This window comes from Oncorhynchus keta, chromosome 19 (genome assembly GCF_023373465.1).
Source record: "Oncorhynchus keta strain PuntledgeMale-10-30-2019 chromosome 19, Oket_V2, whole genome shotgun sequence".
NCBI classification, from domain to species: domain Eukaryota; kingdom Metazoa; phylum Chordata; class Actinopteri; order Salmoniformes; family Salmonidae; genus Oncorhynchus; species Oncorhynchus keta.
This window is the reverse complement of record NC_068439.1, coordinates 58527618-58549845: the sequence shown is the minus strand read 5'-3', so window position 1 is coordinate 58549845 and position 22228 is coordinate 58527618. Positions and strand designations below refer to the sequence as shown.

The window sequence follows — 22228 nt, the reverse complement described above, 5'->3', positions numbered from 1 at the left end:
CAATTCCCGGGTCCACCCATACATAAAATGTATGTATTGGGTCCGATCCTTAAGAGGTTTTAAAATGTTACGGTATGCTTTTTCTACATAGTTTTTGATGCTAAGCCACTCTGGTCAGCCTACGTTACGATCAAATAGCCACAGTACCTTACTTGACCACGGTCTAATACTGTAACTTAAAGCGAATACAGCCACAGTGTTCGCAGTAAACCGCCGTTGGAAGTTGCACAGAATTTTCACAATGTTCAAGTTTGTGCTCAGAAGACCTGAAATTTGCTCAGTGCCAGAAAATATAGAGGGAACATGGATCCTGAGTTCCCACTTCTCCCACATGGTGACCTCTGAAGTCGCCTACTAAGGAAATGACCTCGATAACATCAGTTAAATGCAACAACAAAACATTATTTATAAAAATAAATCAATTAATGTTTGTTTTTTCATTATAATTTCTTTACAAGAATGATAGCTGTACTTTTAGTTACGGTTTACGCAGATTGTTGGCCATTAGCCAATCAACGTTTCTCAAAGAGTTTTCCCAGCCCACGTCCTGGCAGGCTTTTTTTGGCTCTTGGTAGGCCGTCATTGAAAATAAGAATTGGTTCTAAACTGACTTACCTAGTTAAATAAAAGTTCAATAAAAATAAAACAAAGCATGTGAATGCATCTAACTGGAATTTACAACTTCATAGGTGGTAAATTTCCACCTCCCAGTTGGTTACGAAGGCAGCATTATGTAGAAAAGAATAGCAAATCCAAGATCAGATTTTTTTTGTTTCTGGACAGGGCCTGGGCATCACGGCAACTCACTCACTCACTCACTCACTCACTCACTCACTCACTCACTCACTCACTCACTCACTCACTCATTTACTTACTTACTTACCTTGGCAGGTAATGGACAGCTATTAATAGGTTAATTAATAGACAATAGATTAATAGAATGGATTTAGAACTCTTATTTTGTAAGGGACAAAGTTTTTTTTTTGTTTATATGCAAAAACAAGCCATTTTTCAGTAGATTTGTTTTATATACAAGAAAGAAAATAAGTGTTTTCTCGTTTCTGATTGCGCCGATTTAATGCAGAAACAAGTTATCCCAACGTACCCTTGGCAGCCACTGTCTTTTGATCTTTCTCTCTCCCACAGTTAGTCTCTAAAGTGACTAAGTAAAAACGTGGCAGTTTAATCCGTTTGAAGTGGTGGGGGGCTGAATTTATTGTTTCCCAGGAGGCTCCCTGGTTGATGAGAAGTAACATGCAATGGCAGAACATGTAGGGATGCTAAAAGACCATGAAGGTATAACCAGGGACAAGCACTGCTCTATTTTTTACCTCTATTACAGTTTTTTTTTCCAATTCTTTACACACTAAAACTGGCCCATGAAGCACAATGCCTGTAACTCATTTAGCAGAACCATACACCACATCTGCAATACTACTGGCACATGTTTTGCTTTACACTCAGATTGCAATTCTATACCAAATATTTGACCAAACACAACACACAATTCTCTACCTTTGGCATATAACCTTCACAGCTAAAATATCTTGTGTGCAAATGAAAAGCAACACTCTTCAACAAGCTAAGTTCAATTACCAATTGATCACTTTCACTCTTCACATGCACGTGCAAACGTTAAATGCTTAAATGTTCACTTTGCAATCACACCCTTGGTATGGATAAAAAGGCCACAGGGGAGTACTTCTGTATTTCGAGAACAATGGAAGCAAAATTGGCAGAGAGAGATCGGGCTGGAGGTGGAGGTGCGGGTGGAGATGGAGGTAGGGGTAGAGATGGAGGTGGAGGTAGAGGTGGAGGAAGACCAAGAAATTCGGGCGACCGTGTCGTCAACCATGGTTTGACCTTGAGAGAGGTTGGGCAGAGAGTGCAGCCCAATCTGAGCCGCTTCACCGTAGCGTCCATCATCTGGACGTTCCAAAATGATAATAGGTCCAATGTTTGCAGTACATACCTATCTACTACTTTTACTACTTGACAGTAGAACAACGTAAAGCACAGTAAAGACGGTAGATTCCAATACATAATGTAAGGGGAAACAAAGTCCATGTTTCATGTACTGTATGTATGAAATTGAGAGCTATATTACTTTGTAACATGTTTATCTTTTATACTGTATTACTGTAGTGTTCACTGTACTGTATGCTATTTTGTTGTTGTGGAACTGAAAGACGATCACCACTTGGAGATAGAACGCATCTATTTACAGACTAACAGGAGGCTGCCACTGTGCAAATGCCATAAGACTGCGAGAAATCCAACAACAGATTATTGAAAACCCTGCCATTTTCCAACCATAGCCTGCATCCTTAAGAAACACCATCTCCGAATGAAGCAAATCTACAGAGTCCCATTTGAAAGGAATTCCCAAAGAGTGAAGGATAAACGGTACAAATATATGCAAGTAAGTAATGTACGAGTATAACACTCTTGAAACATTGCCAGTGAACTTTACTATACAGCAATTACAGTATTCATTGTCATTTCAGAGAATCATGGATTTGGATGCAAGTCCCATGCCCCAGGAAATCAAATTCATATATGAGTCTGGATTCAATTTTGCGAAGACGAGGACTAGAGGAAGGAACATCATTGGTCAACGTGCCATCATTGAGGTACCTGGCCAGTGCAGGGGAAATGTCACCATATGTACAGCTATGAGCCACAATATGGTCCTCCATCGCCATGCCACCCTTGTGATCATACAACACTGCCCATCTCCTTAATTTCCTGAACACCTTACACAACAATCTTTTTCTATCGGGATGCTCAGGTCTACAACTGGTTCCGTGACCATCCTAGGATTACAATTCTCTATCACCCACCATATTCCCCATTTCTCAACCCCATTGACGAGTTGTTTTCAGCATGGCAGCGGTAGGTGTATGATCGCAAACCCCATGAACGTATGGCCCTTCTCCAGGCAATGGAGGAGGCCTGTGGTGGCATTCCAGCAGAGTCCTGTCAGGGGTGGATGTGTAATGCCAGAAGATATTTCTCCCGCTGTCTGGCCAAGGAGAATATCACCTGTGATGTTGATGAAAATCTGTGGACGGACCAAAACAACAGACATGACTGATTTTGTATTTGTTTCTTGACTTATGATTTAGATTTGACAGTTTCTTTATCTATTCCATATGATTGATCTAACATACAGTACAGCAGTACAAATAGGACTATTTTTCCCCCTTTACATATGTAAAATATATTTACTGTATGTTAACATTTTTACTGTATGTGTGCTTACAGTTTCCTGTTTGACATGTTGAAATATAAAACATACATTTGTGCATTTCTATTCCTTTCTTGTATCACAGCAAAATCGTAGTCTTTACAGTGAAACAGGTCCTGATAGTAGTGTTTTGAATATGTCACATTAGTGTGGTCTGGGTTTCACTAAGTTAGATTCATTTGATGTGTGTGCCTCATTTGTATGCAGAGTTTAATTTTGAGCAGGGAGTACATGATTTTGATTCATGTGTTTTATTTTGCAATATATCTGTGGGGTTTGGGGCTAACTGTTTTGTGTTGAGAGTTTTGAGTACCTGAGATGTAGTTTCAGCAAATGTGTGTTAACAATTGGTAAAAAGTGCCTGAAGGTTCCACAAAGATGATGTGTGTTGGCAAGAGCAGTTACAATGACCTTAGTTTGGGCAATAGCCTCTGTTTATTAACTTACATCAGAGTTTCAGATGCCACCTTCTGCCGTTTGTGCCCTTGAGCAAGGGAGGGTTTGGCCGGCAGGGATGTTCCTGTCCCATTGCGCACTAGCGACTCATGTGGCGGGTCAGGCACAATGCACGCTTACATGGTCGCCAGGTGTTCCATGATTCCTCCGACACATTGGTGCGGCTGGCTTCCGGGTTAAGCAGGCGTTGTGTCAAGAAGCAGTGCGGCTTGGCTGGGTTGTGTTTCGGAGGACGCACGGCTCTCGACCTTTGCAGCGATGGAACGGGACTGTAACTACCAATTGGATACCACATAATTGGGGAGAAAAAGGGGTAATAAAAAAAATGATGATCCTCTACAACTGACTTGGAAGTAGTAGGAAAAAAAGTATTTGTCAATTAGGGGAAGTTAATTTGGAGAATCAATGAAATCAACCATGGAAGTATATAGAAAAATAATAGGAAATCCAAGATCAGAATTTTTGTTTCTGGACACGGCCTGGGTATCACAGCAGCTCACTCCCTTATATTGGCACTGTGGCACGGTATGGACAGATAGTAATAGATTTTTATTTTATTTTTATTTCACCTTTATTTAACCAGGTAGGCTAGTTGAGAACAAGTTCTCATTTGCAACTGCGACCTGGCCAAGATAAAGCATAGCAGTGTGAACAGACAACACAGAGTTACACATGGAGTAAACAATTTAGCAAGTCAATAACACAGTAGAAAAAATGGGCAGTCTATATACAATGTGTGCAAAAGGCATGAGGAGGTAGGCGAATAATACAATTTTGCAGATTAACACTGGTGATAAATGATCAGATGGGCATGTACAGGTAGAGATGTTGGTGTGCAAAAGAGCAGAAAAGTAAATAAATAAAAACAGTATAAAAACAGTATGGGAATGAGGTAGGTGAAAAGGGTGAGCTATTTACCAATAGACTATGTACAGCTGCAGCGATCGGTTAGCTGCTCGGATAGCTGATGTTTGAAGTTGGTGAGGGAGATAAAAGTCTCCAACTTCAGCGATTTTTGCAATTTTCCAGTCACAGGCAGCAGAGTACTGGAACGAAAGGCGGCCAAATGAGGTGTTGGCTTTAGGGATGATCAGTGAGATACACCTGCTGGAGCGCGTGCTACGGATGGGTGTTGCCATCGTGACCAGTGAACTGAGATAAGGCGGAGCTTTACCTAGCATGGACTTGTAGATGACCTGGAGCCAGTGGGTCTGGCGACGAATATGTAGTGAGGGCCAGCCGACTAGAGCATACAAGTCGCAGTGGTGGGTGGTATAAGGTGCTTTAGTGACAAAACGGATGGCACTGTGATAGACTGCATCCAGTTTGCTGAGTAGAGTGTTGGAAGCCATTTTGTAGATGACATCGCCGATCGAGGATCGGTAGGATAGTCAGTTTTACTAGGGTAAGCTTGGCAGCGTGAGTGAAGGAGGCTTTGTTGCGGAATAGAAAGCCGACTCTGGATTTGATTTTTGATTGGAGATGTTTGATGTGAGTCTGGAAGGAGAGTTTGCAGTCTAGCCAGACACCTAGGTACTTATAGATGTCCACATATTCAAGGTTGGAACCATCCAGGGTGGTGATGCTAGTCGGGCATGCGGGTGCAGGCAGCGATCGGTTGAAAAGCATGCATTTGGTTTTACTCGCGTTTAGGAGCAGTTGGAGGCCACGGAAGGAGTGCTGTATGGCATTGAAGCTCGTTTGGAGGTTGGATAGCACAGTGTCCAATGACGGGCCGAAAGTATATAGAATGGTGTCGTCTGCGTAGAGGTGGATCAGGGAATCGCCCGCAGCAAGAGCAACATCATTGATATATACAGAGAAAAGAGTCGGCCCGAGAATTGAACCCTGTGGCACCCCCATAGAGACTGCCAGAGGACCGGACAGCATGCCCTCCGATTTGACACACTGAACTCTGTCTGCAAAGTAATTGGTGAACCAGGCAAGGCAGTCATCCGAAAACCGAGGCTGTTGAGTCTGCCGATAAGAATTTGGTGATTGACAGAGTCGAAAGCCTTGGCGAGGTCGATGAAGACGGCTGCACAGTACTGTCTTTTATCGATGGCGGTTATGATATCATTTAGTACCTTGAGTGTGGCTGAGGTGCACCCGTGACCGGCTCGGAAACCAGATTGCACAGCGGAGAAGGTACGGTGGGATTCGAGATGGTCAGTGACCTGTTTGTTGACTTGGCTTTCAAAGACCTTAGATAGGCAGGGCAGGATGGATATAGGTCTATAGCAGTTTGGGTCCAGGGTGTCTCCCCTTTGAAGAGGGGGATGACTGCGGCAGCTTTCAATCCTTGGGGATCTCAGACGATATGAAAGAGAGGTTGAACAGGCTGGTAATAGGGGTTGCGACAATGGCGGCAGATAGTTTCAGAAATAGCGGGTCCAGATTATCAAGCCCAGCTGATTTGTACGGGTCCAGGTTTTGCAGCTCTTTCAGAACATCTGCTATCTGGATTTGGGTAAAGGAGAACCTGGAGAGGCTTGGGTGAGGAACTACGGGGGGCGGAGCTGTTGGCCGAGGTTGGAGTAGCCAGGCGGAAGGCATGGCCAGCCGTTGAGAAGTGCTTATTGAAGTTTTCGATAATCATGGATTTATCGGTGGAGACCGTGTTTCCTAGCCTCAGTGCAGTGGGCAGCTGGGAGGAGGTGCTCTTGTTCTCCATGGACTTCACAGTGTCCCAGAACTTTTTGGAGTTGGAGTTACAGGATGCAAACTTCTGCCTGAAGAAGCTGGCCTTAGCTTTCCTGACTGACTGCGTGTATTGGTTCCTGACTTCCCTGAACAGTTGCATATCACGGGGCTATTCGATGCTATTGCAGTCCGCCACAGGATGTTTTTGTGCTGGTCGAGGGCAGTCAGGTCTGGAGTGAACCAAGGGCTGTATCTGTTCTTGGTTCTGCATTTTTTGAACGGAGCATGCTTATCTAAAATGGTGAGGAAGTTACTTTTAAAGAATGACCAGGCATCCTCAACTGACGGGATGAGGTCAATGTCCTTCCAGGATACACGGGCCAGGTCGATTAGAAAGGCCTGCTCACAGAAGTGTTTTAGGGAGCGTTTGACAGTGATGAGGGGTGGTCGTTTGACTGCGGCTCCGTGGCGGATACAGGCGATGAGGCAGTGATCGCTGAGATCCTGGTTGAAGACAGCGGAGGTATATTTGGAGGGCCAGTTGGTCAGGATGACGTCTATGAGGGTGCCCTTGTTTACAGAGTTAGGGTTGTACCTGGTGGGTTCCTTGATGATTTGAGTGAGATTGAGGGCATCTAGCTTAGATTGTAGGACTGCCGGGGTGTTAAGCATATCCCAGTTTAGGTCACCTAACAGAACAAACTCTGAAGCTAGATGAGGGGCGATCAATTCACAAATGGTGTCCAGGGCGCAGCTGGGAGCTGACGGGGTCGGTAGCAGGCGGCAACAGTGATAGACTTGTTTCTGGAGAGAGTAATTTTCAAAATTAGTAGTTCAAACTGTTTGGGTATGGACCTGGAAAGTATGACATTACTTTGCAGGCTATCTCTGCAGTAGACTGCGACTCCGCCCCCTTTGGCAGATTAATTAATAGACAATAGATTAATAGAATGGATTTAGAACTCCTATTTTGTAAGGGACAGGAAATGTTGCCTGTGCATTTGGCCAATGACAGGCATTCCACATTTAACACCAACCCACATGTGAAAATCTAAATATCAAGTATTTGGGGGGTTTGTATGCAAAAACAAAAATGTTTCCATTTTTCAATGTCTATCCAAGAAAAACGAAGTCCCCCCCTGCTGTTCTCTCACTCCTGATTGACCCGATTTAATACAGAAAACAAATGATCCCAACTTACACCTGGCAGCCACTATCTTTTGATCTTTCTCTCCTCCACTCTCAGTCTCTAAAGCTACTACACTCTTAGAGGATAAGGTGCTATTTAAAACCATAAAGGGTTCTTCTGTTGGCCCCATAGAAAAACCCTTTGAAGAACCCTTTTTGGTTCCAGGTAGAACCATTTTGGCTTCCATGTAGAACCCTTTCTCCAGAGTAGATAACAAGCGGTATGTGCTGCTCTATTTTTACCTCTATTGAGTGCCTGAAGGTCCCACCAAGATAGTCCAGTGTTGCCTGAACTGACAGTGAGAAAAACATTACTTTGAGTAGTAGCCTCTGTGTATTAACTTAAATGATAGATAAAGAAATGAGACCTAACACACATTTTAAAAATAAATCCCTCATAATGAGATGCCTCAGGTTCATTTGTGGTATTATCAAATACAATAATCCCAAATTGTTCCTAGAGGAGGGCGGAGCTAGCATGTTTGAGTGAACGGCTGTGCGTGAGAGGCTCCTGCAACTTTTTTGAGAAATAATCTAATTTAACCTACTTTATGGCACTTTTTACAACAAACGTTTCTTTCTAATACAAGATTGTAACTTTTATATGAAAATGCTGAGTAATAAGCGACCAAAGGACAATAAATCCACAACGGAGGCCTACTCCCCACTAAACAACGAGACAGACATGGCGGGAGGCACATGCAACAACGTGACACTTACAGAACTCACCCGGGCTTTGGGGGAGCTACGTGTTGCTATAGCTGAGGATCTTAAGGCCACTATTGCTGAACTGGACACCAAAATCGAGAGCATCATTTGAACGGTCGCATCGCATGGCCAGAGTATTGTGGACCTTGAGAAAGCTTCTGAATTCAACGCTGGTAGGATCGACGAGTTAGAGAATCTATGCACGTCATTGCAGGATACTGTGCAGAGGCTTTCTGTGAAAGTGGTGGACCTGGAGGGCCGATCCAGACGTAATAACCTTCGCGTTGTTGGTCTGGCAGAGGGTGTAGAGGCGGGCTCTCGCCCCACCGACTTCTTCGCCAAGCTATTGAAGGATGCAATGGGATCGGATGTTTTGGATTCGGATCCCCAGCTGGACCGCGCACATCGCTCCCTTGTCCCAGTGCCTGGACCAGGCCAACGTCCTCACCCAGTAATCATCTGTTGTCACAGTTTCAAGACCAATGATCTTATCCTGCGTGAAGCTCGAATGAGGAGCAACCTGTCACATAAAGGGCATCCATTCCGTGTATATGGGGATTATGCGCCCGATGTGGCAAAGCATCGCGCCGACTACACAGATGTCATGACCAAACTCTACAAACTCCATCTTCGCTCAGCCTTACTCTTCCCTGCAAGACTAAGAATTACCCCGCCTTCCGGTGAGAAGATTTGGCTCTCCTCGGTTTTGGACGCAGAGAAGTTTATCCGGGGTTATACACCAATCCCCCGTACAGGTTAGAGTGCCTTGTTATTGCGTGTTAGGGTCTGCTCATGGACTCGAATACTATACTATATATCGTATACCATACTATACCAAATTGGGTGAAAACGTATTAAACGGGCTCAACAAGGGCTACCGAACATGTAAGACGCTGAGCAGACCAATGAATGGCGGTCAGAGCTCTCAATTAATGTTAAATTCACTTTCATCCCGGCTGTGCTCAGAGCGATGCATATTTTTTACTTCCAGGTTTGATCACTGACACCTTCGGACGGATATACTTATATTCCCCCACTTTTGTTTTGTTTCGTTATTTATTTTACAATCCTTACATTATTCTTACTACCATACCATTTATACAGTGCCTTGCGACAGTATTCGGCCCCCTTGAACTTTGCGACCTTTTGCCACATTTCAGGCTTCAAACATAAAGATATACAACTGTATTTTTTAGTGAAGAATCAACAACAAGTGGGACACAATCATGAAGTGGAACGACATTTAGTGGATATTTCAAACTTTTTTAACAAATCAAAAACTGAAAAATTGGGCGTGGGGGGGGGGGTAAGTGTTGGGGAAATTAGAGGAACAGGGTGGGAAGTAAAGGTGCTTGCAGGGGGAGGGGTGGGTTGGATACTGCTCTGGTGTAGGTGCTACATATGCTGATCGTGATGGTTTGGTGCGCTTTCTTACCTTTTCATCAAGTTACATGGTATGCAGGCCACCATAGGAACTACAAACGAGAGGAGGGCGGGGCTTACATTCACTTCCTGGAATGTCAAGGGTTTAAACGAACCAATTAAGAGGGGCAAGGTCCTAGCCCACTTGAAAGCACTCTTGTCTGATATTATATTTTTGCAAGAAACTCATCTGAAGAATAACTCTCATAGCAGACTTAAGTGTAGGTGGGTGGGGCAAGTGTATCACTCTAACTTCTCTGCCAAAACGAGAGGCACAGCGATTCTGGTACGGAAAGGAATTCCCTTTCTACATAAAACCACTAATGCGGATAAAGAGGGTCGGTATGTGATCGCAATAGGAGAAATCCACTCTACCTCAGTAACTCTACTAAATATCTATGGGCCAAACATTGACAACCCCTCTTTTTTCAAAAGAGTCCTTGCCCTGATTCCAGATATCTCCCATACTAACCTGGTCATTGGAGGGGACCTTAACTGTGTGCTAGACCAATATTTGGATAGATCCTCTGCCCGGCGAACCCCTACCTCCTATTCAAGCGAATTCTTGAATACCTACATAAAAAATTTGAACTTATTTGATATATGGAGGATCGCTAACCCTACAGGTAGGGAATACTCCTTTTACTCTCATGTTCACAATGTTTACACTCGAATTGACTACTTTTTGTTGGATGCTAGACTACTCCCCTATACCTGTAATGTGAGGTATCATGATATTATAATCTCGGACCACAGTCCACTCACCTTCTCCCTGAGATTGGGTGACATTGTACCAAACGAGAGGGTCTGGAGGTTGAATCCTCAGCTCCTCACAGAACCAACATTCTGTGAATATCTTAAAGACCAAATTACATTTTTCTTTGATACCAACGACAACACAGAGACCTCCCCAGCATTATTGTGGGAAACACTGAGAGGCTGTATCATCTCCTTTCAGGCTGCCAGGAGTAGGCAAAACAGAGGAAAACTGGAAGAACTGGAGGGACAAATTCACTGACTGGATAGGGAGAATGCTAGCCACCCATCTATGGAGAAACATAAAAAAATTACCTCTTTAAAATTAGAATATAATCAGATTCTCTCAGCTAAAATTGCTAAATCTTATCTCTATGCCAAGCAAAAATATTTTGAGTTTGGTGACAAACCACACAAATTACTTGCCAGACAACTTAGAAAAAATGTGAGTGACCGAATGATTCACAGGGTTAAATCTACATCTGGGGAATTACTCTCTTCCCCCAAAGACATCAATGACAGATTCCGGCAGTTTTATGAGACTATATACATCTAAAGCGGATCCTAACCCCTTAATTATGCAAACATTTTTGGAGGACTGTAATCTTCCTGCCCTGAACCAGGAAGATTCTAACTTCTGAATAAGGAAATATCTCTTGATGAAATTCGAGAAGCAATTAAATCTCTAAAGATTTGCCGTCATATCTCTTGACGCCGAAAAGGCCTTTGACCAAGTTGAGTGGCCCTATCTATTCAAGGTCCTACAGAAATGTAATATTGGAGATAGGTTCATAAATTGGATCCAGCTTTTATATAGGAACCCCTGTGCCAGAATACTCACTAACCAATCATTGTCGCCCCGATTTAACCTCAACAGGGGGACAAGGCAGGGTTGTGCGCTGTCGCCTATGCTCTTCACCTTAATTATCGAACCGCTCGCTCAGACGATTATATCTCATGCAGCAATACACGGCTATAATACTAAAGATACTCTAAATAAGATCTCCCTATACGCAGATGACATCCTCCTCTACGTAACAGAACCCCAGGCTAGTATCCCAGCTATTCTTGATGTGATCAATTTGTTTGGTACCTTCTCGGGATACAGAATAAATTGGAACAAGTGTGAATTAATGCCCATACGGTCGCAAAATACCTCCTGGCTAGAACATCTCCCATTTAAGTTATCTTCAGAAAAATGTACCTACCTAGGAATTGTAGTTTCCAAACAATACTCCTTACTATTTAAAGAGAATTTACCCTCTCTGATACAAAAACTCAAAGCAAACATACTATTTTGGAGAACTCTCCCAATTTCTCTGCTCTGAAGAATTAATGCCATTAAAATGGTCTTCCTCCCACAACTGCTCTACCTATATCAGAACATCCCAGTATTCATACCTAAATCCTTTCATAAACAACTGGACTCAATTATCAATCCTTTCATCTGGGATTATAAAACACACAGGATAGGTAAAAAACACCTCTGTAAATCCAAGATGGAAGGAGGATTGTCTCTCCCAAATTTTATATTTTATTACTGGGCCGCTAACCTCCGCGTTGTTACGTTTCTGTTGGATGACGTACTTCCGGCATCCAGCTGGCTTAGTATGGAGCGTGAGGAGTGTCACCCCTTCTCTATTGGCGCTGTGATTTTGTTGCCTGTCAATCTGGAGATGTCACTTTATTGTAACAATCCTATTATACATAGCACAGTCCGAATCTGGAAGCAAATTAAAGTCCACTTTGAGCTTAGACCAATGTCATTCATGCTCCCTGTCGCCAGGAATCCCTCCTTTGCCCCTTTTAACCTTGATAACACCTTTGAGCGATGGGGAGAGTTGGGGATAAGTACCATAGGGGATTTATACATAGAAGGGACCTTTGCTTCCTTTGAGTTGCTGAGGGAAACTTATAATCTTCCCAGAAGTAATTTTTTCAGATACCTACAAATTAGAGACTACGTTAGAAAACACCTCCCAACATTTGGGAATGCTAAACCTTCCATGTTTGACGGATGCATAAAAATATGCCCCACCTCAGATAAACTGATATCGCGTCTATATGATGCTTTTCAATCTGTTGGCACACCTTCTACAGATGCCATCAAGGCTTTGCCCTATGCTCTAGCTTGCATGGTTATTGGTGTGGAATTTTTGGGATCCTCTCTGAAGTTTTGGAGACTTCAATAGATCCAGGCCCGCTTCTGATAATCCTGGGAGTATCTGAGTCCCTAAACGGACTAACCAACCCCCCAAAACAACTAATCTCGTACGGTCTCATCTCGGCAAAAAAACTAATCTTGTTGTTTTGGAAAAGGAGGGAAGCGCCCTCTACCAAATTATGGTTCAGTGAACTGGCAAACACTGTACACTTAGAAATAATTAGATATATTCTGAACAATAAATTATCAACATTTGATCAAACCTGGCAGCCTTTCCTCTCCTACTTGGACGAGTCGGCGCTGTGAATTTGTACTTAGTAACACACTCTCAATTGTAATATTTTAATCTACCTTTGGGCAGCATGTCCTGGCCCTGCCACCCAAGCAGTTGGGGGTTTGGGGAATAAAGGGGTGGGGACATCTTCCCTCTTTCTTTCTACGTGTCCTTGTTTTGTATGTCATGTTTTGTATTTGTGACGTAGAAGTCCGTCACTGGCCTTTGGTTCTTTAACGCACACACATATTCTTCACTCCTCCCTGCGCCATTATAAGATAAGTTAACAATGTGGGTCGACACACAAATTAACTTCTGTCTTGGTGCATGCATTTCACACTTGTCAGTGTTCATATTTGAGAGATACAATAATTATTATACTTATCAATGTTGTGGATGAGCGCATTGTTTGTTTGTCTGTTCCTCTCTCTCCATCTCTGTAGCTTCCGGGTATGCTGGGAAAGGACCCGAGCTCAGGGAATTGGGTTGGCTTTATAGTGCCTGTCCCAAATGGCTCATTAATGCACATGGGCATATTGAAAGATATTGTCAGTAGTGATGTAATGTTGTAAATGTTATGTTGTGATATTGTTTAAAACCGTGTTGCAATGTATATCCTTTAGTATGTTTAGTTCATGGAAAATGTATGTTTGTATTATTAATTGATTAATTAACCAGGGTTAATTGTTCTGAGGGGAGGGGCTAGCCCTACAAAAGGAGCCTCTTTTCAGTCATGGGGAGGTTATTTTGGATTGAGCTGTGGATGGGGCAGCATTGTTTTTAAGCTGTCCCATAAGGTAGACGTTGATGGCAGTACTGTTGTTTTTTGTTCCTTCACTTGTAAATAAACACCTTTGCACAGAAGAACTTTTGCGGTTCCGCCATCTTTTATTTTGATAGAGGTTAGGTTATCCAGTTTATTCTGGCCTATTTGACAGTATTTTTGTTCTGCACCCAGAACTCTGGGTCTTGTTGTTCCTGTACGCTCTTTTATGTTTAGATAAGAATTGTATACCTGTCTTGTATACACCATTCTTGTGTGTGTTTAATAAAAATATTTGAAACACATTGTTCCTAGAGAAGGTGTTCTTATCCTCGATAGTATAAAGAGTAGAAAGCCAAGGAGCAACTATGTGCCCACTAGTTTGTGAAGCTGGTCTGGTTATGCCTGCCTGGGTTATCAGTAAGAGGACTGAAAAATGTATTAACACCAACAAATTAATACTGTATGCAATCAAAGCATCATTAAGGGCAGCACAGAAACCCAGAGTCAAAAGGGTCCAGAGATGGAGAGAAGGGGGTGAAGACGATTTTATTACATGTATGTCTATCAGATATGCATTACCCAATAGCCTATCACAAATGTCACGTTGGGAGTCATCAGACGTTGCTGATGTCATATTAAATATGCCACTAGGTGTCAGTCTTTCATTGTTTAAACTCAAGGTGTTACCATTGTGTATATATAACAAAATATATATGTGACAATCTCAACAGTTATTAGATCAAATGATCTATCATTTGCTATGATTGCATTTTCATTTTACGTCAGGTGCATCAGCATTGTGAGCATTGTTATGAGATGTTTACTAGCAGATTTACACTGTGTGCAACAATATTGACAGTGCACTATACGGTAATTGGAAATTACAGATCTGCTACATCTGTAACTATCATAGATGTGCATTTTTTTTCTCTCAATACAATTTGGTGTCCGTCTGTAATGTCGCTAGACGTTAGTACTGAAAAATCTATAAACTTAAGTCTTATTTTGTTAACAGTGATTTGTTTTTCTCTAGGTCTATGCAGCACAAGTTTATGCCTCTTCAGGTTTATATGTTAGCTTTAATTTGCAAGTAATGGCAAAACTGTATATAGTGAACATGCAATCAGTAACACTGCTCAGTTCAGTATGTGCATGAGTTGTTTTGGTGCTCCGTTTAGTGGCTAGTTGTCGACATATTTATCACAATTTTAATGTTTTGTGTTCATCCCATTAAATTATAGCATTATATTTTTAATTGTATGGTGGTCGGAAAAACATGCCCTGCCAGAAGCGTAGTATATGCAAGACAGTATACTTGTGATTAAGGCATGTTCTGATTCACCAGCCTGTCCTTATGCATAGATCTCTCTTCCTCTCGCAATATCTCTGCAGATAATCTTCCGAAAGATCGCCGATGTGAAGAAGGAGGAGGAAGAGCGCCGGCAGCAGAAGAATGAAGTAATGCTCTCCATTCCTATTGACCACCCGGTTCGCAAGCTCTTCCAGAAGTTCAAGCAGCAGAAAGAGATTCGCATGCCAATCCAAGCTCAGCCTGACCTGGAGCGCAACCGGCTTCAGGTTGAGCACCACCACCCCCTTACCAATCTCCCACACCAACAGTGTCAGACTCACCCCTTGCAGCACCAAAATGGCTCCCCGATGCAGAATGGGGCACCTGGCACAGGTGGAGGGACTACAAGCGGTGGCTCCAGTGTAGTTACTGTCTCCCAGATCACCCCGTTGCAGAGTTCACTGGCCTATGTCCACACTGGGGAGCCCATTCACACTGGTTGTCACGAGGTCAAGGAGCTGAAGCCCAGTGTGGTGGACCAGAACTGCCTGAGGGTCACCAGTCTGGTACGGCCCAGGGGTGGAGGTGGTGGTCAAGGCTGGATGAGGTTTAAGAATGCTACAGTGGCGGTGCCACTGGCCCCCGATGAACCTGAAGGGCCACAGCAGAGAGAAGAGGAGGAATGGGGTGATGTGTCCCAATCCTCAGAACAGTTGACTGATGACAGCAAGAGCCAGGAGGCAGAAGGTGGGGAGAGCAGCAGCGGGGGTGGCATCAGCAGCACAGGAGAGGGGGGCGACGAGAAGAGCGCACTCCACAAGACAGACTCCTGTGACAGTGGCATTACCAAGAGTGATCTTCGGATCGACAGGGCAGGGGACGCACCAAGCCCCTATGAGCGGAGTCCAATGGGGAGAAGTCCTTTTGAACACAGCCTCGGGGTTGGGAGTGTGGGTGTGCTTGGCCACCCCTTCCAACCCATGTCTGAACAGGTGCTGCTCCAGTCCACTCTCCAGGAGGCCAAGCTGGAGCTGAAGGGAGATATCCAGATGCTGAGTGGCCGTTTATCAACACTTGAAGCCCAAGTTAGTGAGATCCTCAGATTGCTGTCTGAGAAAAGGAGGCTCTCACTGCCGCAGACCTCTACCCCCAAGGCTAAGATCAAATGCCAGGACATCTTCACCGTGTCACGACCTGTCACACCGGACATTGAGAGAGACAATGGACCTTTTTGAATGACAAAAAAACATTGATGTATTTATTTGCGCCAACTTCCGTGCCCAATCTTTTTCTTTAATGGACAAGTTGAGGAAACTGGACACAGAATTTAGGTGGGAAATTGTTTTAGTGTAAATAACCATTTGCATGTCCAGCTGGATTCTGGCCTGCCAAAGACATTTTAAAGAAACCTTTGGATTGCAATTGCTTGTACATTTATGCAGTTGACTGCATGCATAAATTATTTTAAGATACAGATTTTGGACTGTACAGTATCTTCAGTACAGTAGCACAGGGATTTAACAGTTTTTGACTTTGTTGATGTACTTTCACATTGAGTCTGCTCTTCCCAGGTCCAGTCTATAGACCTTCTATACCGAGCACAAACAGCTAAGCAGTAAAGCGATTTGTAAGAGCTTGGGTCACATAAACAAACATGTTACCGAAAAAAACTTCCCTCATTTAGCAACTTCCCTCATTTAGGTTAATCATGGTTAATCTTTAGTTAGCATTTGAATTGGAAATGAAAGATTTCCATTTTGTTGACTTATTTTTGTGTTGGCAGCCCTGGATTTAAGGGTTGTTGTGATCACCCCATACAGAAGCAATCTGTCAATATAATAATGAACAATCTGACAATAAGAATCAGACAGAAGGCCCCCTAGTAGTTCAGAAGGTTGTAAATCACTGATTCATATCGTGATCAATTAGTAAGTCAGAATGTTGTAAATCACTGATTCATATCGTGATCCACTAGTAGGTCAGAAGATTGAAAATCACTGATTCATATTGTGATTGCAAAGTGCAATGCTTAGAGTAGTCAATAATCATCTTGTAGACTTCCATGGTTACACATCTTTATAAGATCTAAAGCTGTTTTATTATGGGGCGGCAGGGTAGCCTAGTGGTTAGAGTGTTGGACTAGTAACCCGAAGGTTGCAACGCAGTTAACCCACTGAACAGGCAGTTAACCCACTGTTCCTAGGCTGTCATTGAAAATAAGAATTTGTTCTTAACTGACTTACCTGGTTAAATAAAGGTTAAATAAAGGTAAAACAAATAAATATAAATAAATATTGATCAGATGTTCAACCTGATTGACAGACGGTTGGTTACCAGTGTGGGCCCAAAACAAAGAAATGCTTGATACACAGGTATAGTCTAACACTACACACCTGTAAGATTTAAAGCTGTTTTAATTTATCAAATATTCAGTACATCAATGACATGAAAACAGGCCCTGTTTAGGCAAATAGCCTCTGTGACTGTCTAATTGACAGAATCAGAATCACCTTTATTCGCAAAGAAATACATTTTGCTGTGGAAAACTCGGTCCAAAGATTAAGGCAGAGATGATTTAATTATATAATAGAACAATATTTAATCAAACAGCTGCAGGGGAGATGTAACTACAAGCACATTATAACTATGCATGTAGAGATGAATCAAAAACCCGACCTAAGGTAAGTCTTCGTGAGATAATGATTAGCACAAATGTATTCTAAATTTGATATTATTGTGTGATTACATCTGTGCCTTAGTTTCTCAATGACCACCTCCAGTACAACATGATTTAGTTATACTTATAGACCAAATGGTAGTGTTGAGAACTTACTAAGCTGTTTAATGCAGAGGTTTTTAATACAAAGTGATTTCAACCATACACTCCCCTTAGTTTTTCGTTATACTAAAAATGTTTTATACAAAAATGTTAATTCCAATTTTACAAAGATACAAAACTGTTTGTGGATTATGCTTGCATAGAGAGGACTTTCATGCATGTGCTTGAGATTTATTTTCCCAGATGGAAATTAATGGAAGCATCCTCATTGTTTACCATATCATATTGTTAGCTACCACTTTGTGTAGAGAGTTACCATGTCCACAACTGATTGAATGCATTTTGGAAAGTTGACATACAGTGCCTTGCGAAAGTATTCGGCCCCCTTGAACTTTGCCTTTTGCCCTGATGGAGTCTGCAAAAGACCTGAGACTGGGAAAGAGATTTGTCTTCCAACAAGACAATGATCCAAAACATAAAGCAAAATCTACAATGGAATGGTTCAAAAATAAACATATCCAGGTGTTAGAATGGCCAAGTCAAAGTCCAGACCTGAATCCAATCAAGAATCTGTGGAAAGAACTGAAAACTGCTGTTCACAAATGTCTCTCCATCCAACCTCAGAGCTCAAGCTGTTTTGCAAGGAGGAATGGGAAAAAAGCTTCAGTCTCTCGAGGTTGTGCAAAACTGATAGAGACATACCCAGTTCTTTCCACAGCTGTAATTGCAGCAAAAGGTCTGGCGCTGACAAAGTATTAACTAACACCTGAATAATTTTGAACCATTCCATTTTTTTGTTTTTGATTTGTTAAAAAAGTTTGAAATATCCAATAAATGTCGTTCCACTTCATGATTGTGTCCCACTTGTTGATTCTTCACAAAAAATACAGTTTTATATCTTTATGTTTGAAGCCTGAAATGTGGCAAAAGGTCGCAAAGTTCAAGGGGGCCGAATACTTTCGCAAGGCACTGTATCTACAGAAATTGCCTTGATAAGACACCTTATATAACAAACACGAACACAGAGCCGACACTGTATAAAGACTATGTAAGCATGACTAGGCCAGATTCAAGATGCTGATTCAGTCCGCACACACATTTATTGTTTGTGTTTGCAAAAATGTACAACTTTCATTAAAATCAGAATTACTTTGTTTTATCTTGTCTAATTACATGAATTAAAATGTTTTTAGCTGTTGCACAGGAACAATGTGATTTCTGCAGAATAAATGTGATAGAATTCCCGACTATGGGTCATTCAGTGTGAATATAACGCTGTGCGCTGAGAGTCGGGAAGCAAGTTCAGGGAGTGAGTGTTTTAATAAAATAATCAGAACAAGAAACACTACAGCACACAGACATGAAACTGAAACAGAAACAATCACGCCTGGGGAAGGAACCAAAGGGATTGACATATATAGGGAAGGTAATCAGGGAAGTGATAGAGTCCAGGTGAGCGTAACGATGGTGACAGTTGTGCGCCATAACGAGCAGCCTGGTGACCTAGAGGCCGGAGAGGGAGCACAAGTGACAGAGAAACTGGAACAAAAATATACCATTGGGTTTTGGATATTTCTGAAATTTAAAAGGTACTTTGGAGGAAAACATTTTGGCATATTTTACATTTGTTTGCTGAAGGATTATTGAGAAATTATTTTTGTTGGGACATTTGGTCTTATCACGGCCTCATTTAAGACACATTTAGTCTGTGTTGGTGTCATCTGAACCTTCACCATGTGCTCTGAAATATGATCAAGCACAATAATATTTCAAACAAAATGTTTGATTTGAGCCAGTTTTAGCTAATTAAACTTCTCTAGGATGTTGTTTCAACCAAACCATTTAGAAATGTGTTAGCTGGTCATATAGCAATGTCCAGAATCTGACTTTTGGAGAATGTAGCAATGCTGGAAACAGTTTGTATCAATTCCCAATGGGCACAGACATCTTATCAACATCTGGTTGAGGTTTCAACTAATGTGAATTCAATGTGAAATCAACGAAAAGGTCGCCATGTCATTGGATTTCGGTTAAAAGTTGTGTGAAAAAGAATAAGAAATGGCCATATGTTGATGATTCTTTGCAAATCAGTTTTGCATGTTGAGTCAATGTCATCATAGATGTTTTTGGTAGAAATAATATGGAAACAATCTTGATTCAACCAGTTTTGTCCAGTGGGTTAAAACCTGTTGATCCTACCCCCTACTTTTTCGAACATTCTGTTAAAAATTGCACAACATTTCAGCGCCCTGCTACTCATGCCAGGAATATAGTATATGCATATGATTAGTATGTGTGGATAGAAAACACTCAGACGTTTCTAAAACTGGTTAAATCACGGCTGTGACTATAACAGATGTAACGGCGTTCTTCGTTTGTGGAAACTTCAAACCATGTAGAGAGTCGGACCGAAATGCAGCGTAGTGGTTACTCATGACTTTAATAGAAAAAGTGACACATGAAATAACGGTACAAAATACAAAACAACAAACGGAACGTGACACCTAATTACAGCCTATCTGGTGAAACTACACAGAAAGGAACAATCACCCACGAAATACAAAGTTGAAACCAGGCTACCATAAATACGGTTCCCAATCAGAGACAACTTGAATCACCTGACTCTGATTAAAACCTGCCTCCTACAGCCAAGCCTATACAACACCCCTAATCAGCCGCGATCCCAAATACTACAAATGCCATATGAACATACAATATAACATAAACCCATGTCACACCCTGGCCTGATCAAATAACTAAAGAAAAATACTAAGACCAAGGCGTGACAACAGAACGTGCGTTTCATCGAAAAGCGCAGGAAAATCTGATCACTGAAAATTGGAAAATATATCAATGCGCCACTTGAATGTATTGTTGAATGGGAACCACATTACCTGGAGCCGAGATTGCAATTCCTACAGCTTCCACACGATGTCACCCGTCTTGTCAATTGCCTAGGCTTTGTTTCTTGGTCAAACGAAGAAGAGACAGCCCATTTCTTCCGGTCTCCGACCTGATATTTTGGTTGAGATTTATCCGGAAATTGACGTAGAGCTATAGAATATACATCGCCTCGTGATCAATTTGATCGATTATTAACGTTTACTAATACCTAAAGTTGCATTACAAAAGTATTTCGAAGTGTTTTGTGAAAGTTTATCATCGACTGTTTTAATTTTTAAAAATGACGTTGCGTTATAAAACGCTGTTTTTTTCCTTGATCACACAGTCTTCATAGATCGATATCTAGGCTATATATGGACCGATTTAATCTAAAAAAAGACCCAATAGTGATGTTTATGGGACATCTAGGAGTGCCAACAAAGAAGATTGTCAAAGGTAATGAATGTTTTATATTTTATTTCTGCATTTTGTGTAGCGCCGACTATGCTAATTATTTTGTTTACGTCCCCTGCGGGTCTTTAGGGGTGTTGCATGCTATCAGATAATACCTTCTCATGCTTTCGTCGAAAAGCATTTTAAAAATCTGACTTGTTGGCTGGATTCACAACGAGTGTAGCTTTAATTCAGTACCCTGCATGTGTGTTTTAATGAACGTTTGAGTTTAAACGAGTGCTATTAGCATTTAGCGTAGCGCATTTGCATTTCCAGATGTCTAGATGGGACGCCTGCGTGTCGGGTCGACCTAAGAGGTTAATGGGAATGGGGTATACCTAGTCAGTTGTTCAACTGAATGTATTCAACTGAAATGTGTCTTCCGCGGGTTAACAGTGCATTCAAAATCAGCTAACTCTGATACAATCCGTTTCCACTAACATGCTCATGGATTTCAGTTTGTATTGAATGCCATGTTCCTGTAATAAAACTTGAACTTGATTGTTACCTTTCCAAAAAATATTAGCCAAATTAATATGGAGGGTGCTAAATAACCAGCTAACACTTAAAACGTTTTGGCTGAAACAACAATAACTTTGTGAAGTCGAAAATAAACAACAAGATTTTATTTAGAATGCACCCAGTTTTGCTAAAGAGGTTTGGCATGTTTCAAGTTGTCACGTTCTGACCTTAGTTCCTTTGTTATGTCTTTGTTTTAGTATGGTCAAGGCTTAAGTTGGGTGGGTTGTCTATGTTCATTTTTTTTATAATTTGGGATTTCTCTGTTCGGTCTAGTATGGTTCTCAATCAGAGGCAGCTGTCAATTGTTGTCCCTGATTGAGAATCATACTTAGGTAGCCTGGTTTCACTTTTGAGTCGTGGGTGTTTGTCTTCCGTGTCAGTGTTTGTTACCACACGGGACTGTTTCGTTTATTGTTTTGTTCTAGTGTTCTGTTTGATTAAACATTATGGACACTTACCACGCTGCGCATTGGTCCTCCGATCCTTCTCGCTACTCCTCCTCAGAGGAGTAGCGAGGTCCTCAGAGGTCCTTCTGTAGCTCAGTTGGTAGAGCATGGCGCTTGTAACGCCAGGGTAGTGGGTTCGATCCCTGGGACCACCCATACGTAGAATGTATGCACACATGACTGTAAGTCGCTTTGGATAAAAGCGTCTGCTAAATGGCATATATATA

At 42.0% G+C, this 22228-nt stretch overlaps 2 protein-coding genes across 2 annotated transcripts in view; both read left to right on the top strand.

Annotated features, from left to right (window-relative positions):
* Positions 1–17541, top strand: part of kcnh5a (potassium voltage-gated channel, subfamily H (eag-related), member 5a) — a 127661-nt gene extending 110120 nt beyond the window's left edge. Inside the window, exon 12 of the mRNA XM_035794026.2 lies at positions 15020–17541. Coding sequence (XP_035649919.1) covers positions 15020–16153 — 1134 coding nt within the window. The 3' untranslated portion in view covers positions 16154–17541. The remainder of the gene's footprint in view (positions 1–15019) is intronic.
* The window catches only part of LOC118397791 (snRNA-activating protein complex subunit 1-like), a 246241-nt gene that overhangs the window by 141867 nt on the left and 82146 nt on the right, over positions 1–22228 (top strand). The window lies entirely within an intron of this gene.